The 21,455-nt window shown below is 38.7% G+C and overlaps 2 protein-coding genes and 1 long non-coding RNA gene across 4 annotated transcripts; 1 reads left to right on the forward strand and 2 right to left on the reverse strand.

Annotated features, from left to right (window-relative positions):
- Window positions 1-595: 595 nt before the first annotated feature.
- Window positions 596-7,023, forward strand: LOC115952861 (protein argonaute 2-like). The gene is made up of 3 exons (XM_031070193.1): window positions 596-1,112; window positions 2,593-3,769; window positions 5,264-7,023. The coding sequence occupies exons 1-3, from the start codon at window positions 596-598 to the stop codon at window positions 6,717-6,719; spliced, it is 3,150 nt and encodes a 1,049-aa protein (XP_030926053.1). The 3' UTR covers window positions 6,720-7,023.
- Window positions 7,024-8,360: 1,337 nt separating this feature from the next.
- Window positions 8,361-16,912, reverse strand: LOC115953600. Of its 2 annotated transcripts, none has more exons than XR_004083749.1 (3): window positions 16,738-16,912; window positions 12,521-12,585; window positions 8,361-8,542 (listed from the first exon to the last, which is right to left on the reverse strand). It is a non-coding gene; the product is annotated as an uncharacterized LOC115953600 (long non-coding RNA). The 2 variants fall into 2 exon arrangements; XR_004083748.1 differs by lacking the exon at window positions 8,361-8,542 and adding an exon at window positions 8,551-8,628.
- LOC115953599 (transcription termination factor MTERF4, chloroplastic-like) lies at window positions 14,942-16,897 on the reverse strand. Its single transcript, XM_031071334.1, has one exon. It carries the CDS (start codon window positions 16,673-16,675, stop codon window positions 15,140-15,142), a length of 1,536 nt encoding a protein of 511 aa, XP_030927194.1. The 5' UTR covers window positions 16,676-16,897; the 3' UTR covers window positions 14,942-15,139.
- Window positions 16,913-21,455: the final 4,543 nt, after the last annotated feature.

The following is a 21,455-nucleotide window of genomic DNA, read 5'->3' on the forward strand; positions in this document are numbered from 1 at the left end:
TGTTAAAAATGAAAGCATTTAATACGCGCCTCTGGTGGAAGGAAAAGAAAAGAAAGAAAAGGGAAAAGATAGGCAGCAGGTGTGGGGTGTGGGTCCCACAGAGACATGTTGTGACAAATGTTATTGTTAGCACCTCCAACTTTCCGCCCCATATTCATCGGTTACAACGAAGCTTCTGGAAATTCCTAGAATTAGAACTCTGGATTTCCCCCACCGACTCCAACTCCAACTCCTCTTTTTCTTTATCTATTTCAAATATCTCTTTCGTGTCCTTTTGTCTTTCACCTTTTGACCACGCGCACGCGTTAAGTAAACAAAACAGTTGTAGTTTGAAATTTTGGAATCCAAAATGTCTTTTCCCTTGCTACGAAGCAAATGCCAAAATGGTAATTCCGTCTTTTTCTCAATTTTAATTATTATAATAGACTGCAGTCTTAAACGCATAGACTCATTTCATTTCACTTCTCTTTTGTTAAAAGGAGAGGAAACCTCTAAATCAAAATCAAAATCAAAGCAGTCTTGTTTGGTTGTGATTGTTTAGTGAGTGGGGTAAGCGAAGCGAGTTTTTGAGTCCGAAGTTCGCTCCCGAGATCCAATGGAAAGAGAAGCTGGTGGTGGTGGTTGGTACAGAGGAAGAGGAAGAGGAAGGGAAAGAGGAAGAGGTAGAGGCGGAGGAGATAGAGGTGGAAGAGGTGGTGCTAGGGGAAGTGCTGCTGGAGAAGGAGCTGGTAGAAGAGGAGGGAGGGGTCCTCCTTGGCATGGTGCAACTCAGGTGTGGTCGGAACAACAACAACAACAACAACAATCACCACAACCAAGACAACCACAGCCACAGCCACAGCCACAGCCACCGCCACATGTGGGTGTTGGTGGTGGTGGTCCTCCGGGGAGTCAATGGGTGGGTCCCACGTCTGAGGGGTCGAGCTGGGCCAGCAAGGTTGGTGGTGCTAGTGGTAGTGGTAGTGCTAGTAGTGGAGGAAGAGTAGTGAGAGGCCAGGGTGATAATAAGTGGGTGGAAGTGGGACGCGCTGCCCCATCTATTCCTTCTCAGCCTCGGCCTCAACCTCAGCCTCAGCCTCAGCCTCAGCCTCAGCCTCCTCCTCCTGTCGCTGGTATTAGATCTGGGTTTCTTCTCTTTTCTGCTTTTCTTTTCTTTTCTTTTCTTTCTTTTTTTTTTTTTTTTTGGTGCGAATAAATTTGGGAAAACCATTTTGGAAAATTATGGTGCTAAAGTTGTTTCTCTGTAGCAAAGAATTTTTTTTTCTAGAATCAAATTCTATTAGGAGGCGATGCCCTTGAAGATAAGCAAAGTATATAATATAGTAATGGGTGTTTCACAATATTGGTGTGTTACTAATATGAGAGTGATGATGATACCAATAATACAAATTTTACTTACTTGTCAACATTTAAACATATAATAACAAAACAAAAAAAGTAATTAAAACACCAATTTCATTCCTTCACACTTTAGTTTGTAATTTTTTTTAAAGAAAAATAAAAGCTTTAGCATTTTCCTAACTATTTTATCAGTGTACTGGATGTGCTGTCCTTGTCAGTGTATTACATTGATGTTTTATCTGGAAGTTATGAATTATTATTTAAAGTGTCATATGAGGAAAAAGTTCCATGAAGTGTATGATTGTGTATTGGGTTTTGGGGTTCATAGACCTTTTTTGTTTGCCTTACTGAATTATCATTTATCAATATGATATTACATTTGTAAAAATGGTCACCTTGGTTAATTTATTTCTTATACTTAGTTTAATATATCGATGATTCACATTGACCATAATTCCTTAAGGTTTACTTCCTTTAAAAGCCGAGAAGTTATAATCATATTTAGATTGGATTTATGGTGAAAATGTGTAGTGCAGTCTACTGTTTATGGTTCTACTATTACTCCTATTATTATTTTTTAAAGTTTACTATTATAGTTATTATAAATATTCAAATTTCTACAGATTCCTTGTCTTTATGATTTTTTTTTTCTTGAATTTGAGTACTTTAGAAGCTTTTCTAAACTTAGAAGGAAACTATTCGAGTGATAGAAACGTGCATTATGGTTAGACTCTTTCAACTGTTCTCAACTTCACTGAAAAGATCATTAATGGAAAGATGTTGTCTTTTCCCATATTGATCTGCATGCTGTGCTAAAAAAAAATTAAGTTAAAAAGTCAGCTTAATTACATTATTATTATTCCTTGCCATCATTGCCTTCATCTTTTGTTGGACCATTTGCCATACCGTCACTTGCAGCTATGTGGACCTTTGTTAAGCATGTCTGTGTTTATTTGTCTGAGGCAGCCTATGCTTTGCTCTAGTGCGTGATCTATTTTGGAGAGAGCTGTTTCTATTGTTGTTATTGCTCTCTCTCTTAGAGAGGTTTTGATGCGTGGGGCTTAAGCACCCCCCCCCCCCTCCTTCCTCCTTCAGAAAAGAAAGAAAATTGTACAGTCTTCTTCTGTATATGGTCAATTTCTTGATCTCATGTGCCAACAGAAATGCTTTCTATTGCAGAAAACAGAGCAATTTGAATTCAATATTTTTTTAGCAGCCACAGTGATTAACAATATTTTCCCCCCTCTACAGATCTTGTTGTTGAAAAATTGAAATTAAAAGAAATTTCAGAAGATTCAGACAAGATTGTCCCTGTAAAACGACCTGATAAAGGTGGCGTGCTTGCTATACGGACTGTTGGACTTCGTGTCAATCATTTTCCTGTCAAATTCAACCCAAATACTATTATAATGCACTATGATGTTGATGTCAAACCTGCAGTGCCCCCCAAGAATGGTCGACCTGTGAAAATATCAAAATCTGTTCTTTCAGTAATTAGAAACAAATTATCTTCTGATGATCCTGCACAATTTCCCTTGTCAAGGACTGTATATGATGGTGAGAAGAACATATTCAGCGCCGTACCATTGCCCACTGGAAAAATTGATGTGGAAGTCCCTATGGGAGAAGACATGAAGGGTGGTTCATATGTAGTTACCATAAATCATGTGAATGAGCTTAAGTTTGGCAAGTTGAAGGATTACTTAAATGGGCAGCTCTTGTCAATCCCCCGAGATGTATTACAAGGAATGGATGTTGTAATGAAGGAGAATCCATCTAGGCACATGATCCCTTTTGGGCGGAGTTTTTTCCCTAGAGAACCTAGGGAAGGAGATGATCTTGGGTGGGGCATCACAGCATCTAGAGGATTTCAACATAGCCTAAAGTCCACATCCCAGGGTCTAGCAATGTGTCTGGACTACTCAGTTCTGGCATTTCGGCAGAAAATGTCAGTTCTTGATTTCCTCAGGGAGCATATTCCAAACTTTAAAATAGATAATTTCCGAAGGTTCTGGAGAGATGTAGAGGATGCATTGGGGGGACTAAAAGTTACCGTGACTCACCGGAAAACCAAACAAAAGTACGTAATTCGGGGGTTAACGAGGGAGAATACACGAGAAGTATCATTCATTGAAGAAGACCCAGAAAGCCAGAATCCACCTAGGCGAGTTAGAATTGTTGACTATTTCAGGGAGAAATATGGCATTGATATCATGTACAAGGATATTCCCTGCTTGGATTTAGGAAAAGCCAATAAAAAAAATGCTGTACCAATGGAGTTCTGTGTCTTAGTTGAGGGGCAAAGGTATCCAAAGGAGCATTTGGATAGAAATGCGGGTATCATGTTGAAGAACTTATCACTAGTACCACCAAGGGTTAGGGAGAGAGAGATACGCAGCATGGTACACTCAGAAAATGGACCTTGTGGGTATGTGCATTCAAACTTCATTCTTTTAATTTTGATAGCATGTAATTAGCATGGAGCTTCCATTGTTGCTTTATATGTTGATGCATTTAAACAACAAATTAGGGTGCATGAGTGACATCAGTATTAGTAGGTGTTTGTTTCACTATGTTTACACTTAATAAATGCTAAAATGATATAAATTTTGCACTTTTTTCATTTGGAGAATAGAGAAAATTGTTAGTAGCCTACTATTTGCCATAGTTTAGCCATAAGAAGGGCTAAAACTTCACAGATTGTGCACTTGGCTTTTATGTTGTAATTAATCCCTAACCCGTGCAATGGGCGGAAAACTTTTAGATTGTATGTTAACATGTTAGGTTTAAATATTTCTCTAAATTTCAACTATTTGAAAGCTGAATTGGCTCTAATATAAGATGAGAATTGTAGTTTAAACATTTCTCATGAAAAACCTTCCAAAATTTTATATATAAGATCCTTATAAATGAGAAACAAACAAAATTTTATATATAAGATCCTTATAAATGATAAACAAACAAATATTATAAATTAATATATTTCAATCATCATAATGTGCTATTACATTTGGTTTAATAAGTATTACAAAAAATTTAGTCAATTACACTTATATCTTGAAGCTTTATCAATGCTTTTCAAGAATCTATTTCCTCCTTTTCTTAGGCTCTTCTCTTTCCTCAACTTCTCAAGCTACTTAACTCTTCACTAAGTTTTTTATAGGCATTTGATATCTTAATTTAAAACGCAAATAGTCCAGTATCAGATTCTTCCCAGAACTAAATTGCCAATAATGATGCAGCAAAAAACAAGTAGAGACTAAAGTAGAAAACCGATAAAAACTTATCACTGCTAACCTTCAATTGATGAACATGGGCATCTAATACAACAAAACTTATCTACTCAAACGTCACTTCCACGTCTCACAAATGTGAGTAAAGGATGAGGTCATGAGTCAAAGCCTGCCACATACATCAAGCATGCATAATTTGCTGATAAAAAAAAATTAAGATTGTGTTTTTTACTATGAACTCATGCTGCCACCTTTAATTATTACTAAGCAGTGACTTGAGCATCATTATTATTTTCTTTTTGACATTGATTCAATCACTACTCCAACTATGATAGGCATGTGTGATGATTGAAGTGTGAGTAATGTAGAGCTAAATGGATCATTTACAAAAGTAACCTGCTATATCTGGACTAATAATGTGGGACAGATAAACCTTGTATCTCCTATATCTTGCTGATCTTCTGATAGATGAAAATAGAAGAGCTTGAGACATTTGGCCGAGTGCTGGCTTATAAAAAAAACTGTTTTATATTCAATATCTTACGATTTTAAGATTCAGGATTCATTAGTTGACATGGATTTCCTTACATTAATTGATTGCATCAAATCGCTTGATGCAGTTTGAATAATGCTGTGATGATTTTATTTATTTATTTAATATTGTTAGATTTGTTATGTTCCTTTGGCAGTGGAGGAATGGCTCAAAATTTTGGAATGGAAGTAAACACAAGCATGACAAGAGTTAGAGGACGTGTTCTTGGGCCACCTGTGTTGAAGCTAGGTGCTCAGAATGGCAAAGTGATGAAGGTAACAGTTGACAGAGAGAAATGCCAGTGGAATCTTGTTGAAAAATCAGTCGTGGAAGGCAAAAGAATTGACCGATGGGGTGTTATTGACTTCAGCTCTAGTGATTATAAATCGAGGCTGAATCCTGATTTTTTCATTCCAAAGCTTATCAATCGGTGCATAAACCTTGGGATCCACATGGAGGAGCCTCTCGTATATAAGTGCACTTCAATGAATAAACTCTCAAGGGTTGATGTGTTGCTTGAACTACTTGAAAGTGTTAGCGAAGAGGCTTATAAGGAAGGTAAAGGCCATTTACAAATTCTTCTTTGTGTGATGTCTAGGAGGGATCCTGGTTACAAAAATTTGAAGTGGATCTCTGAGACCAAGGTTGGTATAGTGACGCAGTGTTGTCTGTCCACCTGCAGAGCGAATGACCAGTATTTTGCAAATCTTGCTACCAAGATGAATGCCAAGCTTGGAGGCAGCAATGTAGAGCTTAATGACCCACTCCCCCATTTTGGAGGCAAAGGCCATGTAATGTTCGTGGGGGCTGATGTTAATCATCCCGGTGCTAGGAATCTTACAAGTCCATCCATTGCGGCTGTTGTTGCTACCATGAACTGGCCTGCCGCAAATCGCTATGCAGCACGTGTCTACCCACAACTCCATCGGAAGGAGAGGATTGTGGATTTTGGAAATATGTGTTTGGAGCTTGTTCAATCATATGCTCAGCTAAATAATGTCTTGCCAGACCATATTGTGGTCTTTCGTGATGGAGTAAGTGAGGGCCAATTTGAAATGGTTCTCAATGAGGAGTTGCTAGATCTGAAGATGGCACTGCAAAAAATCAAGTACTCCCCAGCCATCACACTTATTGTAGCCCAAAAACGACACCAGACTCGTCTATTTCTGGAGAACGAGAGGGATGGGGGTTCCACTGGCAATGTGTCTCCTGGCACAGTTGTGGACACAACAATTGTTCACCCATTTGAGTTTGATTTCTATCTTTGTAGCCACTATGGAAGCCTTGGGACAAGCAAGCCCACACACTACTATGTCCTCTGGGACGAGTATGGATTTACTTCTGATGAATTGCAGAAGCTCATATACCACATGTGCTTCACCTTTGCTCGGTGCACTAAACCTGTATCACTGGTCCCACCGGTGTACTATGCAGACCTTGTTGCCTATAGAGGGCGACTATACTATGAGGCAGTGGTGGAAGGGCAATCTCCAGCATCAGCAACATCCTCTTCTTCATCATCAACATCATCATCTCTGTTTTCAGCAGCATCACCTGATCCAAATTTCTTCAAGTTGCATGCAGACCTGGAAAATATAATGTTTTTTGTCTAAACTGCCGTATCATGGCCTCACCTCATGTTCTCTTTCTCTTTTCACAAAGGGGGTGAGGAGATAAACAACTTTTCTTGACAATGCCCGACGCCCTCCTTTCCTATGTGAACTATTAAAGGAGTTTGTGCGTGAATCTAATGGGTTCATTTTTTATTTTATTTTATTTTTCTAATTAAAGGTAATGGAGTTTGAACTCAGCAAATGGGTTACAATTCTCAGTCTGTCATATCTTCCGTTTCCTCTAAAGACCGATGGTTTGTTTGGATGATTTATAGTAATAATTTGGTTATGTTCTAGTCTTAATCTGTCATCTCTGTGTTTCCTATTAGTTGTCATGGTTTGTGCAGTGGAACGTCACTCATCTGTACGAATAGACAGGGATTGAATTTTTGTGGTTTTCATATTTGGTTTTTAAAATTGTTTGGGTTTTTGGAGTCGGTGTGGATGTAGTATGTCTTCTTTAACGTGTTTTTTTTTTTTTTTTCTCTTCTTCTCTTACGTGTAATGTGACAAGTGAAAGATCGCATTGCAATGGTTTGACGTGTGTGTATGAATAAAACTATGATGTTTGGCATCATTGTGATTATGTGATTGACAATGTAAGTCATCAATATACCACAGTTCATTATTAAGGACAATTCAAGTCCACAACATGCTCCTATAAAACAATTATAAGTTATAACGATGCTCATCAATTACATAGGCGTGTTGAGAAAAGCATTGGATAACTTAAGCACAGATCTTTTTACAATTCTTATGACAGTATAAAACATGAAAGAGCTTCGCAAAGGATAGCAATCTCATGTGGAAAAGACAACCAAGACATAGGTCAAAGCACTCGAGGTGGAGATAACTTTCCTTGGAAACATTTTCAATGTTAAAAATCCCTCTTTTAAATCATTCACAATCACTAATGTAGGTTTTCCATTACATTTATTGAAAAAAAAAAAAAAAATTCAGACTTTCTCTAGGCAAAGAGTGCACTCATGTTTGTTTAACCCTTGACCTCAACATCCACATTGTTAAGAGAGGAGATGCCATTTGGTCCAAAGATCATTGGCAAAATTAAATAACAGATTCTTTAGCTTCTTCATACTAATTGCAAATTCCACCAAGTAGTATAAGTTCAGCCAACATTTGGAAACACAATGAGTCAATAAAAACACCTGTTAAACAAATCGTATCGTGCCTCTGATTGACTGCTTTTATTGAGATAGTGATATTGATTACTGCTTTTTTGTAGCACATGGGTTACTATACAGTAGTAGACTTTGATGACAGTAAACTTTTAAAAAACAAGTGTATATATCATTTTGGGTTTAACTAATAAAATTATTTGGCTCCCCGGCCATCAACAGAAGCAAGTAATTCTATTAGACAAAGTGGTTTTTGCATTTATATCCTCTCATGTTTCCTGTTTCCATTGACATATTCATACACAAAATCTTAAACTCAATGTGTTATACCATGGTGGCTTTATATCACCCACCACGTTGTTTTATTTATTTACTTTCAATTTTATTAATGTATCAATTATTCACTGTTGTTATCACTAATAGTATTTACTTCATAGTCAATATATAAGTTTTTATTGGAAAATGTCCCGAGTATGGTCATTGGATATACGATTCACAGATGGAGTAAACTTGGTCAACCATTAATTGATCAATGAATAACTAAACATGGAATGAAGATGAAAAAAATATAAGCACCGTTTTATCGTCATTGCTTCAATAGGCATTTCCAATTGCTCCTTGAGAAACAGCTCGAAGCATTCCATCAATTGAAAGAATCAAAGTCACATTGCCATCTTATTCAAGTGCCTGCAAATGGCAATAGCGTTGCTTGAACCACCTTGTCATGCAATTTTCTCAAACATGTGGACATTGCCTCTAAAATTTTCCAGCACCTACAAAATGAAGCTATTCAAAAGCATTTTGGGGGGGGGGGGGGGGGGAGGTGGTGGGTTGGAGGACCATATCACAGAAAATGCTGAAACATACAAGTGAAAACTGAACATGAAATTGTGCCATTGATAGGAAAAGAAAAAGGCATGCAACAAGAGATCCAACAATGTAAAAGAATAAGGAATGCTTTAAATCCAATTCAGAACACAATGAAACCACCTAGTTTTAGATTATAAGAGTAAAGAACAAACTTTTTTTTCTCTTTAGGTACTTACCTGGCATTAACGTTATAAAATAGATGTGATGATCATTTAAAGTCAATTATATTTAGGTCATGACTTCCCTCTATCAGGAATCCTGAAAATTCAAAGCAATGATGCTGCCACTAGAGAGGTACCAAAAATAACAATCTCCTAACAACTAGAAAGCAGAATTCTTAAGGCAGATCCTTCAACATTGGATTTTCCTCTCTCCACATTTATTTCATTTGTTGAAATTTCAAGAAAAACACATATATGCTCAACCCATTACAGTGCATTAACGAGGGTCAATCAAAGCTGCAGGAGCTGCAAGTTCACGAGCCCATCAAAAACAAGACACAATTATGAGAAGTTAATTAACTCTGATCAAAACAAGGTCATGATCAAAAACATACCCAACTTTCACCTTTGGATCCCATTCTGGCTCCTAATCAGCCCCTGGCTCCATGTGATATGCTTCTTATGAATTTAGAGCAGGACCAACTAGTCCTCTCATAGAATCCCATTTATTTGAGTCTCTGCATCATCCTACTGCAACCTCATTTTACATCCTAAACATTTAAACAAAGTGAATGTGTCTGAAAATTCCCATATTCCATTGCCACTCACCTAGGATCCAAGCAATGGTTTTCTAAGGCTACTGTTCTCATCAAGTTGCCCCATCAAGACATCCCCTACATATAGCAATAACAACTCCCATCCTAATATAATCTCCCCCTCACAAATCCCAAACAAGATCTGTTATTCCACAAGGAATTATCCTATGTAGAACCAAGGCAACCATATAGCTTTGCAATGAAGAACAAAAATACTAAACACCTAACCTTTTTTTTAATTGATCAGCACTATTATAGTATAGTAACCAACAACAAAAAAACACTCACACATGTTTTTTTTAAGTAAATAATTTTATTAATAAAAACTCAAACATGTAAACTTTGAGGATCTGCTTTTGAGGATAGTCACCTAAACAAATTGTTATTTAGCTATATATATATATATATAATGTTTCTAGATTTCACTTTTAAGGATCTGCTTTTTCCTAAAAAAATTTCACTCATTTGGCATTTAAGACTAGCATATCCAGCATCTTGCAGTTATAAAAATGCTTAGCAACAGCCGTAACCAGTACCTGGTTTATTCTACAAGCATCCAGACTATAAGTTTTAACTGATTCTCTAAGAGAGAGATAGATGATCAACAATAAATCAAGAAAAAGGAAAGCAGAGGTCTCAGAGCCAGAAAAGAACAACAAAAGGAAATGTTCTACCTGTCTAAAGCCTCTTCAAAACAATCAGTGATAACACCAAAATAATAGTTGGCGTATCCTGAAGATGTTAAAGCACATTTGTGTAGCCCCCATGCTATGCATGCATCAAGAAGACAAAACACAGAGAACGTGGACAATCCACATTGATAGCAATCTTGCAAGTACATCTAATCATCATCTAAAAGCAGTGTCTGAAGACGGGCAAAGATGCACAAGAGGCAAGTTAGAATGTCCAAAGAGAACACTTGAGAGATCCTACCATGGAAAAAATTATAAGAAAAATTCCACCCCAAGAACCATCTTCTTATCATTGTTAAGAGATTAATATATATGGCACCACTCCCTCCATTCCTCATCCCACTCTCAAAATGCCAAGAGACTACTCTTTTTTTTTAATCGATAATAAGAGTTTTATTGATGAAAAAGAACAATGTGTTTACGATTGTAAACTCACTGCCCTTGAAACAAATACAATCAAATCATAAGGAAAGTCTAATAGAGATAAGGAAATCAGACAAGGAACTACAATGCGTAAGACCCTAAATACGAGACCACTCAAACAATGTCCTAGCAAGCAAGTTCTTCAACATAGCTATAGGTCTCTCAATGTCAACAAAAGTTCGGGCATTGCGTTCCTTCCATACTAACGACATAAGGCATGCTGGTACCATATTCCAAACATTTGAAGAGTAAGTTCCCAACCAATTCCTCCAAGCAAAAAGAAGAGAAACAATAGTATCCGGCATCACCCACTAAACCCCAAACATAATAAGGACCTCACTCCACAAAGCATATGCAAACTTACAATGAAGCAAAAGGTGATCCACAGTTTCCTCATCACACCTACATACACAACACCAATTAACAAGGGGCAAGTTATTCTTAACAAGGTTATCTATTGTAAGAATCCCACCCCTAGCAGCAGTCCATAAAAAGAAAGATACCCTTTTAGGTACCTTTACACACCAAATGCTCTACCAAGGGAAAGAAACAGAAGGGGCTTTCAATAAAGCAATATAAAAGGATCGCACATCAAAAACACCATTGCGATTCAACTGCCAAATCAAGATATCCTCACCCTCCCCACTAGGTATCCTGGCAGAGACATTCTCATAGAAAGAATAAAATCTCCGCAACTCCCATTTATTAAAGTTGCGACGGAAAAGGAAGTTCCAACTCCTACCTCCCCCGTTTAGTGCAAAAATAACCATGTCAGAAATCAGAGCTTCCTGATCCACGACACAGACAAACAATTCCGGGTATAATTCTTTCAAAGATATAGGACCACTCCAAGGGTCGTGCCAGAACCGAATACGATTGCCCTCTCCCGCTGCATACACCACATGACCGAAAAAATTGCTCTGCACCTTTCCTAATATTCTTCCATAACCCACAACCATGAGTCCCTCTCACAACTCTAGTGCACCAACCTCCACTACCCTCTCCATATTTGGTGGCTATTACCTGACGCCATAAATGGGTAGCTTCCTTCCCCTACCGCCAAAGCCACTCATCCACCAAAACAGAGCTCTCTCAAATGAAGAGCTTACCATGGACAGGTTGGCCTAAAATTGTTAAAACAAAACATAGCTTGGACTTTGCCCTACCACTACCCTATAAATTCAATTGGAAAAAGGAGGAACAAATAAACCAGGTTTTTCTTTTTTGGGTGGGGGAAGGGGGTGGTGTTAGGCAGTGCCACCCTTTTGTCTTGTTTGAGTCATCAAAAACTAAGAAATGATATGACAATGAAACAGATTGGAGTGTTTGTTGAACAATGGAAGTTCAACGAATCAACTATTACAACAAAGAGAAACCTGGTCTCAGAATTTACGCTTTGTTTCACGTATTAAATTGTTCCATTCTCAAAATTCCTAGTTGCCTCATAAAGTCACTAACCTTCTGTACAGGAGGCATTCTTAGCCCCCATGCTAGAAAAGATATTTGGGTCTAGCCATGAGTTCACGCTTTTGTATCTTCTTAATTCCATTTCTTTTAACCAAGTTTGATTGTTGATGACAAATAAATGGAAACAGAGGAAAGAAAAGCGCACAAAAATCTATTCATCATGTAGTAAAAAGTAGTCACAGCAATAATAAATTTGAAAACGTGCAGATATCTCTTATTCTCTCAGAATAATGAGTGGTAAATATGTCCAAAATGTGCTTGGAGTATCTGCCAATGGTTATTTCTCACTGCATAAAACAGCATATACAAATACAAAACATGAAAAATTCAAAACAAAATCCATAAAACAGCTTTATTTGCATCTAGGCCCATCTTAAAATATCTGATATTCTATTATGAGTAATATTTATCAAAACTGATTATTAAAAAAATAAAAAGATCAAAACAGTATTAAACCTTTGCTTAAAATTCACCATTCCTCCACATCAGCAGCTCCTTTCACATAATAATTTTCAATTTACCTAAAAGAAAATGTATTGTGTTATTGGTTTTCTTGAAAGAAAATTTCAAGCCAAAAATTCATGAACCGGCAGCGCAAACAAATCAAGTAGTACCAGTACAGTTTTGAAACTAACAAATATAAAGAAATGTAAATAAATGACATTAGACTATACAATAGCATCCAAAACAGCAGAAAAAGAGTGAAAAATCAAAAGAAAAAAAAAAATGATGTGAAGACTAACCTAGTGAAAAATAGCAACCAGGTGTATGGGAGAAAAAAAAATCATTAAATATCAAAGAAACTCATATTTAGACAATTAACCACCCCATGTAGGCACTTATTAAACCTAGAACAACATCTGCCTCAGCAAATAAAAGACTGGAGGAAGCATATATATTGGAACAGAACTTGCACCAGAATATTCAATAATGATTACTTTGATAGGTGCCTTAACAGACTAGTCAGGATTGGTTACATGTATTCTTTTCTTTTCTAGCATTATATTCTATCCATAGCCTAATAGCTTGAGCTTAAAAAAAAAAAGTACACCTACGTATAAAAAAAAAAAAAAAATCATCAAGACTTATTATCTTTTACAACAAGCGAGCAAATCCATAATTCAAATTAGAAACTCAGGAAATAAGAGATAGCTACTAAATTGAAGAATTTTCTATTCAAATTATTTCTAACCACAACTCGATAAGCCTAACATCCATAACATAATAATCAATAATTTAAGAACTAAACCTCTTAAGAAAGATGAAAAATTAAGATAAAAATATAAAGAAAAGAAAAATAAATCAGGTGAATTAAGGAACAAAAATGGAGAGAGAGAGAGAGAGAGAGAGAGAGACGGGTATCCTGGTTGCAGGTAATACGGAACCAAGTGCAGGGGTTGACAAGAGTTAGAAGCACTGGTTGTGATGCACGGAAAGATGCTGTTTGTGGAATAGATAGTTGATGACTTGTAATCGAATCTGTTTCCGAGTTATTAAAGGCACAGAACAATTGTTCTATTGTTGCATTAATGAATTTTGGGAATCTGGAGCTAGGCTGTGCTTTGGAGTCTGTTATGTGGCTTCAGGCTGTTTTTTGGATTTTGCATAATGCATTTTTTCTGCCAAAAAAAAAAGAACTATTGATTCACTAGGAAAAAAGAAGAGAATTATTTTATGAAACTAGAAAGAAAACTCTTGAAAACTTTTATTTTATATAAACATTCTATCAGTCATATGCCTTTGTCCAAAAGAGCTTTCAACTTACATGGTCCAGTACTAGATAAAAGAGAATCTCTAATAGATGAACTTGAACAGCAGCCGGCAGAATAGGTAAACACCAAAAGGCAAAAACTGTTTTAATGACTAAAATCATCCAAACCAATTCCTCCATACTGTCAGAAGATCAATCACCCACTACAGTGTCACCCACCAAACAAAGAAAAAGCATAACTCCATAGAGCATGTGCCAGGTCACAGTGTAATAGCAAATGATCCACAATCTCCCTATTACACCTACACATACAATATCAATCTACTAATTTGATTCCAAAACTAATTATCTTTGAAACTTAGCAACTACATAGAGAAATTTAGGCCTTTTTTTTTTTTTTTATATATAACAAAGAGCAACATTAGATCAAAATCAATATTCCAAAAAAAATAAATAAATGATCACCATGCAAAAGAACAGATGAAGCCCCAAAGGCCAAAACTTCAGCTTTCTCTCAAGTTTGCTTTCCATTGCTGGGATATACAGGCTGTCATCCAATTAATGAGAGAAATGCAATTCTAACTCTTACCGTGTCCAAAAATGCAATTCAAACAAACCTCAAGAATATCACAATTTCAGGAAGAAAACAAAGTGAGACAGCCTTGCAACTGGTACCAAGCATCAAAAATCCATTTGGTCAATAATTATACTTTTCTAGACCACACAGAAGTGAGATCTTTGTTCACTAGGTACTACCTTCTCTTTTCAGTATTTTGGATGATTATTGAAAATTTGGCAGTTTTGCTCATATCAAATATGACCCGGGAAAGATCAAGCCAACTGACTTGCATTTGATATAGCATCAACACATAAAAGAAAATGCCAAAAGTTCTGGTTGCTGCTTTTTATTATAAGTTACAAAACTGCAGAGCCCTAAATCATCTGGTATTGCCTGCACCTTTGTCAGTCGCAGCCATCTTCCATGGATAACAAAATCTATGAGATATGGACCCCTAATGCTACTGCTTTGGTTTAAAATGCTAACCATAAATGGATAATTGTTAATATATTAGTTAATCGTGAAATAGCTATCAGGATTTGTATGTCGCCATGTAGAGCAACCTTTAAAACTAAATAAACCCTAACAGGATTTGTATGTAACCATGTAGAGAAATCTTTAAAACTAAATAAAATCCCTAACAGTATTAATCATACACAATGAATTCAGAGAAGAACATAAACTGTATATAACTCAAAAACAACAGAAACTAAGAATCATATTTCATTTAAAAAAAAAAAAAAACCATAAACAAAATTCAATCTAAATGAATACCATATTCATTTAAATTTGAGTTATTGATTAACTAGAGAGATACAGTGCGTCTGAAAAGTACTTCATCCTCACTCTCATCTTCCTCATCTGACACAATCTCATTCCCTGGTAGTTCTAACTTTCCACCCATACAAAATGTTGGGCCTATACTCTCTGTTTCAATATAATCACCCTGCAATCTCTCTTCAAATCTCTGATCACTGCAGTTGAGGAGCCAATTCAAGGAACACCGGATTCCCTTGCTCTTTAACCTCTGGTACCTGGGTTTAATCCTGGACTCCAAGCTATACGTAAAATATTCTGGAAATTCCATGAGTTCTTTCAGAGGTCTCCCCATCTCACTCTTGAAAAAGTAATAACTGTTCTTCATGAGCTCAACTCGCGATGCAACTATTTGAGGACATTTCACAACCATCTTGGCCACATCCTCAGAGGGCAATGCCCGTGCCAAGAGGAACTCAACAGGTTTCATAATCACATGTTGGTGAAGGCTAACTATTTGCGGCATCTTCTCTATCACTTGTGCAAACCCTTGGGGATCGATCTTGAGCTTCAAATTGAAAAAGTATTGCTGCGAAGACAACTTAGCTTTCAAAGGCAGGCCAAGGATTTGCGGGTACTGAGCAATAACAGAAGCAAGTGCTTCCTTCCTAATCCCGAAACTTAGCAAACATCCCACATTGGGTTTAACAGTCTCTTCAAGATCATAACCAAGTATATACGCGCGCTTCTCCAACATCCTAGCTAGAATTGTCTTGGGCAAACCCAAAGAAACCAAATAATCCACGAGCGGTTTAATCATAGTCCCAACTCTCATCCCCAACAAATAAGGATACTGTGTAACCATGGGACCAATATCTCTAGGACGCACACCAATACTAACAAGATAGGCAACAGAAGTACTCATTGTCCCTTCAAGCTTAAACCCAAGAAGCTCAGGATACTTGCCCAAAACATAGCCTATATCCTGCTTCTCAACATCTAGGCCACGAAGGAACTTAACAACGGGGGCAAGCTCAACGACAACGCTAGCGTGCAATACTTGAGGGTAGTTGTTAACAAACTCTCCTAGTTTAGACCTGGGAATCCCAATTTTCTCCAAGTAACCCAAGACAGGAATGATATTCTTGCGCACACTACAGGCTAGCATTAATGGGTATTGGTTAATATCATCAATGGTCAATCCTAGCTTTTGTAAGAACTCGACACGCTCCCTCATGACGTCGACGGTGGAGGGGAGCTCGAGTTGTTCGAGTTCATCGGAAATTATGCCTAAAGTTTTGAGGTAATCACAAATGATGACACGAGAAACGAGCCTTTCTTTACGGCCCTGGATGACACCCCAGGTGACAGAAGGCATTTCGTATTCGGGGAATTTGGAGGACTGAGTTGAAAAAGAGTGAATAATTTGGTAGGGTTGTGGAGGACATGGACATGGACATGGACATGATGGGTAGTTTTGGGTGAAATGAGGGATTTGTGTTGCTGGGTTTGGGTTTGGGATTGGGAAGATGATTTTTTTGATGGGTTTAGTGGTTCTTCTGAGGAGTATAGATATAGAGGTCATTGCCAATTGCCAAACTACCAAAAGAGAACTAGGAATCGAAAAAGGGGAAGATTAAGATTTACCTGAATGAGTCAATTTTCAATGACTTCACAGCAACAGCAACCGATTCCGACTGGGTTTGAGCAACTGGTCTATATTGTTTCGTCAAGCAAAGCAGCCGATGCAGGCCGCAGCATTATATTTATTAGGATTAGGATTTGGGGGTTTTAGCATATACTAGTTATTAAACCCCAGGTCATCAGATTATATACATACACACATATGGAGGCATGACTAGCTTACTCTACTAATTTAAAGTAATTCTTTCTAAATATTTGTCATGTTTCACAATTTTTCTTTTCTTTTCTTTTCTTTTTGAGAATCATGTTTCACTAAACTTAAAAACATAAGACAAAATAATGTCATCAAATTTTCTCAAAAAAAAATATAATAATAATGTCATCAAATTGCAATTAAGTCTTTGCCAAATAAAATTTTATTACATGCCTTCAAATTCTACGACCAACATGTCTCAAACTCGAAAGTTGTATTTTATGCATATTGCATAATGCATATTCTATTAGCTGGTGACCAGTCTCATCCATGATCATGGACTTATAAAAGGTCTTATTTAAAAGGTCCAGCATCAATCTAATGATAAAATTTCCCTATTTTCATTATGCTCCTCATTTTAAAAAAACGGCACAATCATGGACTTATAAAAGGTAATATTGTTTAGAATTATGAAATCGATCCGGTGAAAAATTGAAAATGACTTGTCCAAATATTACATGGAGGCAAAAAAAAAAAAAAACATTCAATTTTTACTAGACTTCACCAATTCACTTGTGTAAGGACACGATTCCTGCGCGGCCCAGTGACATTTTCGGGTTCACGCGGGAGAGATCCCTCACAATACGATTTGTAGAGAGTGGGCTTGAAAAGCTTGGGCTTGGTCACGGGGGGATGGTCCGGTCTGGATTTCAGAAAGATCCCTGTGGAAAATGGACTGGGCCTAAACGTTTAAAGCCCCGCCATACTGCCACCTCTGAGAATGGGATCCTCGGACTTGATCCGAGGACCCTTGTGGTCCTTTCCGGCTGTCCAACGGAGGACTTTCTCTGTTCTGTGCATGGATCGTTCCGGCGATCTTCCTCATGAAGTCTCCTTTTTTTTCTCTCCCCCTTGCTAGATTCACTTACTTCTTCTTTTATACTAGTGTGCGTTCGATGTCCTTCGTCCACGTGTAGGGTCAGTCTTTACAAATACTGACATTGGTCCCATCAGTCTAATCCCGGAATTGTTGGGGATGACTTGATAAAGCTGTAGAGTACGGTTCTGCCAGGCATTGGGCCTTATCCAGAAGGGTATTTAGGGTAATCGCCCCAAGGTATTTTGGATTTCCTTACGAATTTATCCTTTATTCTGGGCGGATTATGGGCCTGCCGAGGACTAGACTGTCCTCGGCTGCCTCCCAAAAATTGGTCCGTGCTCGGCGTCATGGAGCTTGGGCCACAGTTCTCCTCGGATTGGGCCCTCGGACTTTCTAAGGGCAAATGGGCCTGGTCCACGAATTGCTGGGCCCCACAATAGCCCCTCAAAACCCTTCTATCCGAATTCCGGATTGGAAAGGAGGGTTTTGGCAAACCCGGGCCCTTAATATGGCCTATTTAGCTTAATCCCGCATTTATGTGAGCTGTTTCTCAGGAAGTCAGGCGGTTTTTGAGGGATTCCTTTTAATCCGCTCGGAATCTGCTCCTGCCGCTTGGATGTCCCAGACGCGCCCTTAATGAATTCCCCTTAATGAGGCTCATTTATGTCCAGCGGCTCATTTGATAAGGTGGAGAAGTGGAACGGACGCCTCTTTTTTCTTCAGATTCTTTGGGAAGGTTGAATGCATTTAATGCCATCCGTTCTGCTCTTCCTATAAGAAGGCAAGCAGGAGGCCATCACTTTCGTACTAACTCCCTTCTATTCTTCTGAGATCGCACCAAATGATGAAGAAATCATGCCCCTCTAGACACCATATTCTGATAAAGCTTGAAATGGCTCGATCAGGGCAAGGGTGGCGCAGACTTAAGATCTGTCTCGCCTTTCTTTCAGCCAAAATCCGAAGCAGGGACTCGTCGTGTCGAACTCTCGGCGCGACTGAGTCGAGAACAACCAAGACCAGCACCACCCGGCTCCTCATGAGCATACCTAATATGGCACCAACGTGTTAGGAGTCAGGGCTGAGGCAGGGGCTAAGTGCTTCTGCTTCTCCCTCTTTTGCTCCTTGGTGCCCTCCTTCCGCTTCCTCTTATAGTCCTTCCCAGCCCAGTTCCGTCCTGGTGCTTCCCTTTTCCTCTTTTGCTCCTTTTCTTTCTTTTCGTCCCTTCTCTCTCTTCTCCTCCTTCTTTACTCATGTCCCCACTTCCTCCCTCATTCTCCTCCATTTCTCCATTGATTTCTTCCTTACTATGTCCTTCTCCTTCAATTCTTCTTCCTTACTCCTTCAATTCTTCTTCTCTTGTCCTTGCATCCTTTCCGAAAAGTTCTTGTCCATGATTATGACAATGTTGATGGGGCATAGAGACTGAAGAAGACCTTGAGATGAAGTTTTAGAAGAAGCCGTGACTGTTACTTCTCTGTACTGCGAGTGTTTATCGTTGCTTCAGCAGTTCTCTCTTTTGTATAGGCTTGTTTTGAGCCCTTTTTCGTACATTGTATAATCTCTTATATAATAAAAGTGTTTATTGATTTCATTTTGCATATTCCGTTTATGTTTTTGTATATTGGTAAACGCTGCTCGGCTCAATGAGAAAGTATCTAAAACCGATGACAACTAAGACAAAAATACTTGATAATAAAAAGATGTTGCCATAACTTTAATATAAGTGTTTGGCCCAATAAGGCCGACCAGTGAAAAGTAATAATTACCATGCTGGCCGAGGAGAGAACTGGAGGCTTTGATGCCGTGAGTTTTTGGGTCCGAGACATACCAGGCCTTTGATTCTATACAAACTCGTATAATAAATAATTTTTATACTCGGTTTCCCAATAGGCATTGCAGTCCGAGGACTCATGCAGAGCCTTGGTTCAGGTCCATAACTTGTAAAATAATAATTTTTTATACCTGGTTTCCCCATAGGCTTGAGTCCGAGACCATGGCAAGGCCTTCGGTCTTTCATTTGTCATAACTTGTAAGTAATAAATTTTTAATAAGTTGGGGTTTCCCCATAAGCTGAGTCGAGGACCATGGCAAGGCTTGGGTTCATTCCATGACTTGTATACATAATAATTTTATCCTTGGTTTCCCCATAGCTGAGTCAGAGCCATTGCAAGGCCTGGTTCTGTTTTTATTCTCCCCCTTAGTGATGCCGTACGCGGCCGGGCAGGAGGGTTGTCCTCGGCATTAGTTGATTACCCGGCGTGGGCCGTAGTCCGTGGGCATCTGTAGCAAGGCACATGGGCCGCGAATTTACTAGCCACCTGATCATGAAATATTTCCATAATCTTTGGCCCGCGGTACTTCTGGTGTCCCGATGTTTCGAGGTGCACCTCGACGAGGCTCCTTTAGTCTTGTCGTTGCAGAGGTTTGTTGGAAGTCGAGCTGGAGACGTTTTGTCTGTAGCGTTCCTCGGGAAGCTGCGCTAATTAAATGCCACCACCCTATCTCCTCAAATAAATAAGAGAGCAAGTTTCTTTGCCTAGGCACCAGCTCCTTAGTCTCATCCTTCAGCTTCCTCCCGCAGCAAGTCATGTTTGAGACGAGGGTCGGGGAAGAAAAATTCTCTCCGCCGCAAAGGCGCCACGTTCTCCTCAAGCTCAAAAGAGTGATATACGGGCAACGAAGGCATAGATTCAAAGAAATATTCCCTTATGACAGAGGGGAGAGGGTGTTTCCCACGCTTTTAGTCAAAATCCGAAGCAGGTTCTGGTCATGCCAGATTTTTGGTATGTCCGAAGAAGGAATTTCCACGCAATCAGCACTGTTCTACAGCACCGGCAAATTCTGCGGAGGCTTCCCAACTTTCGGCTCCCTGCATGCTTCCTTTGTAGATGGTGTTAGCCTGAGGTCAGGTTCTTTTACTGCCTGAGTTTCGGGCACGTGAAAGCGTTGAGGATGAAACGAGGTCTTGAGGCAGTAGCCAACCTCTCCTCTGTGCTACCTGCATCCTCCCCACTGCGGCGTGAGGCTCAAGTTGGGCTCCTTTGCTGCCGGAGCTATGGGCATGCGAAAGCATGGGGGAAAGGACAAGGCCTCGAAGCAGTAGCCCACGTCTCGTCTGTGCTACCTCCTCGGCCTTCTCTTGCTTCCTTGTAACTTTCCTTTCTATCATGTAGCAAGTTTTATCACAAGTTGATTTCAGCTTTTTGTTGTATGCTGTACTGTTTCTTTGTTTTAATAAGAAAGGAAATTTTGCCTACTTATTTTGAATACTACTCTTTTTGCAACATTACTTTGTGGAAGGTGTGCTCCCTGTGTCTGTTTCTTCAATGATACTTAGAGCAGGAAGTTTTGAAACATAATCCAATCAGTTCTAATGTACCAACACTACCAAACCTTACGGCGATAACTCATAGCAGGTTTAACTCAGGAAACTAGCAAAAATAACAATTGAATATTCTGTGATAAGTATGAGAGTACCGTCCAAGGAGTTGACGGAGGGTAAAGAACTCAAATTGTTTCTCAGGTGACGTATTGCCCTAAGTCGCATCGATTCCTTTGGTGCTGCAGATCTAAGAGCAGACTTGCGAATCCCCGCAGTTTGGGAACTGTCCCAATGGCGAGTGGGGAGCTTTCCTCAGATGAATCCAA

The sequence above is a fragment of the Quercus lobata genome, chromosome 7 (assembly GCF_001633185.2).
Source record: "Quercus lobata isolate SW786 chromosome 7, ValleyOak3.0 Primary Assembly, whole genome shotgun sequence".
In the NCBI taxonomy this organism is placed as follows: Eukaryota; Viridiplantae; Streptophyta; class Magnoliopsida; order Fagales; family Fagaceae; genus Quercus; species Quercus lobata.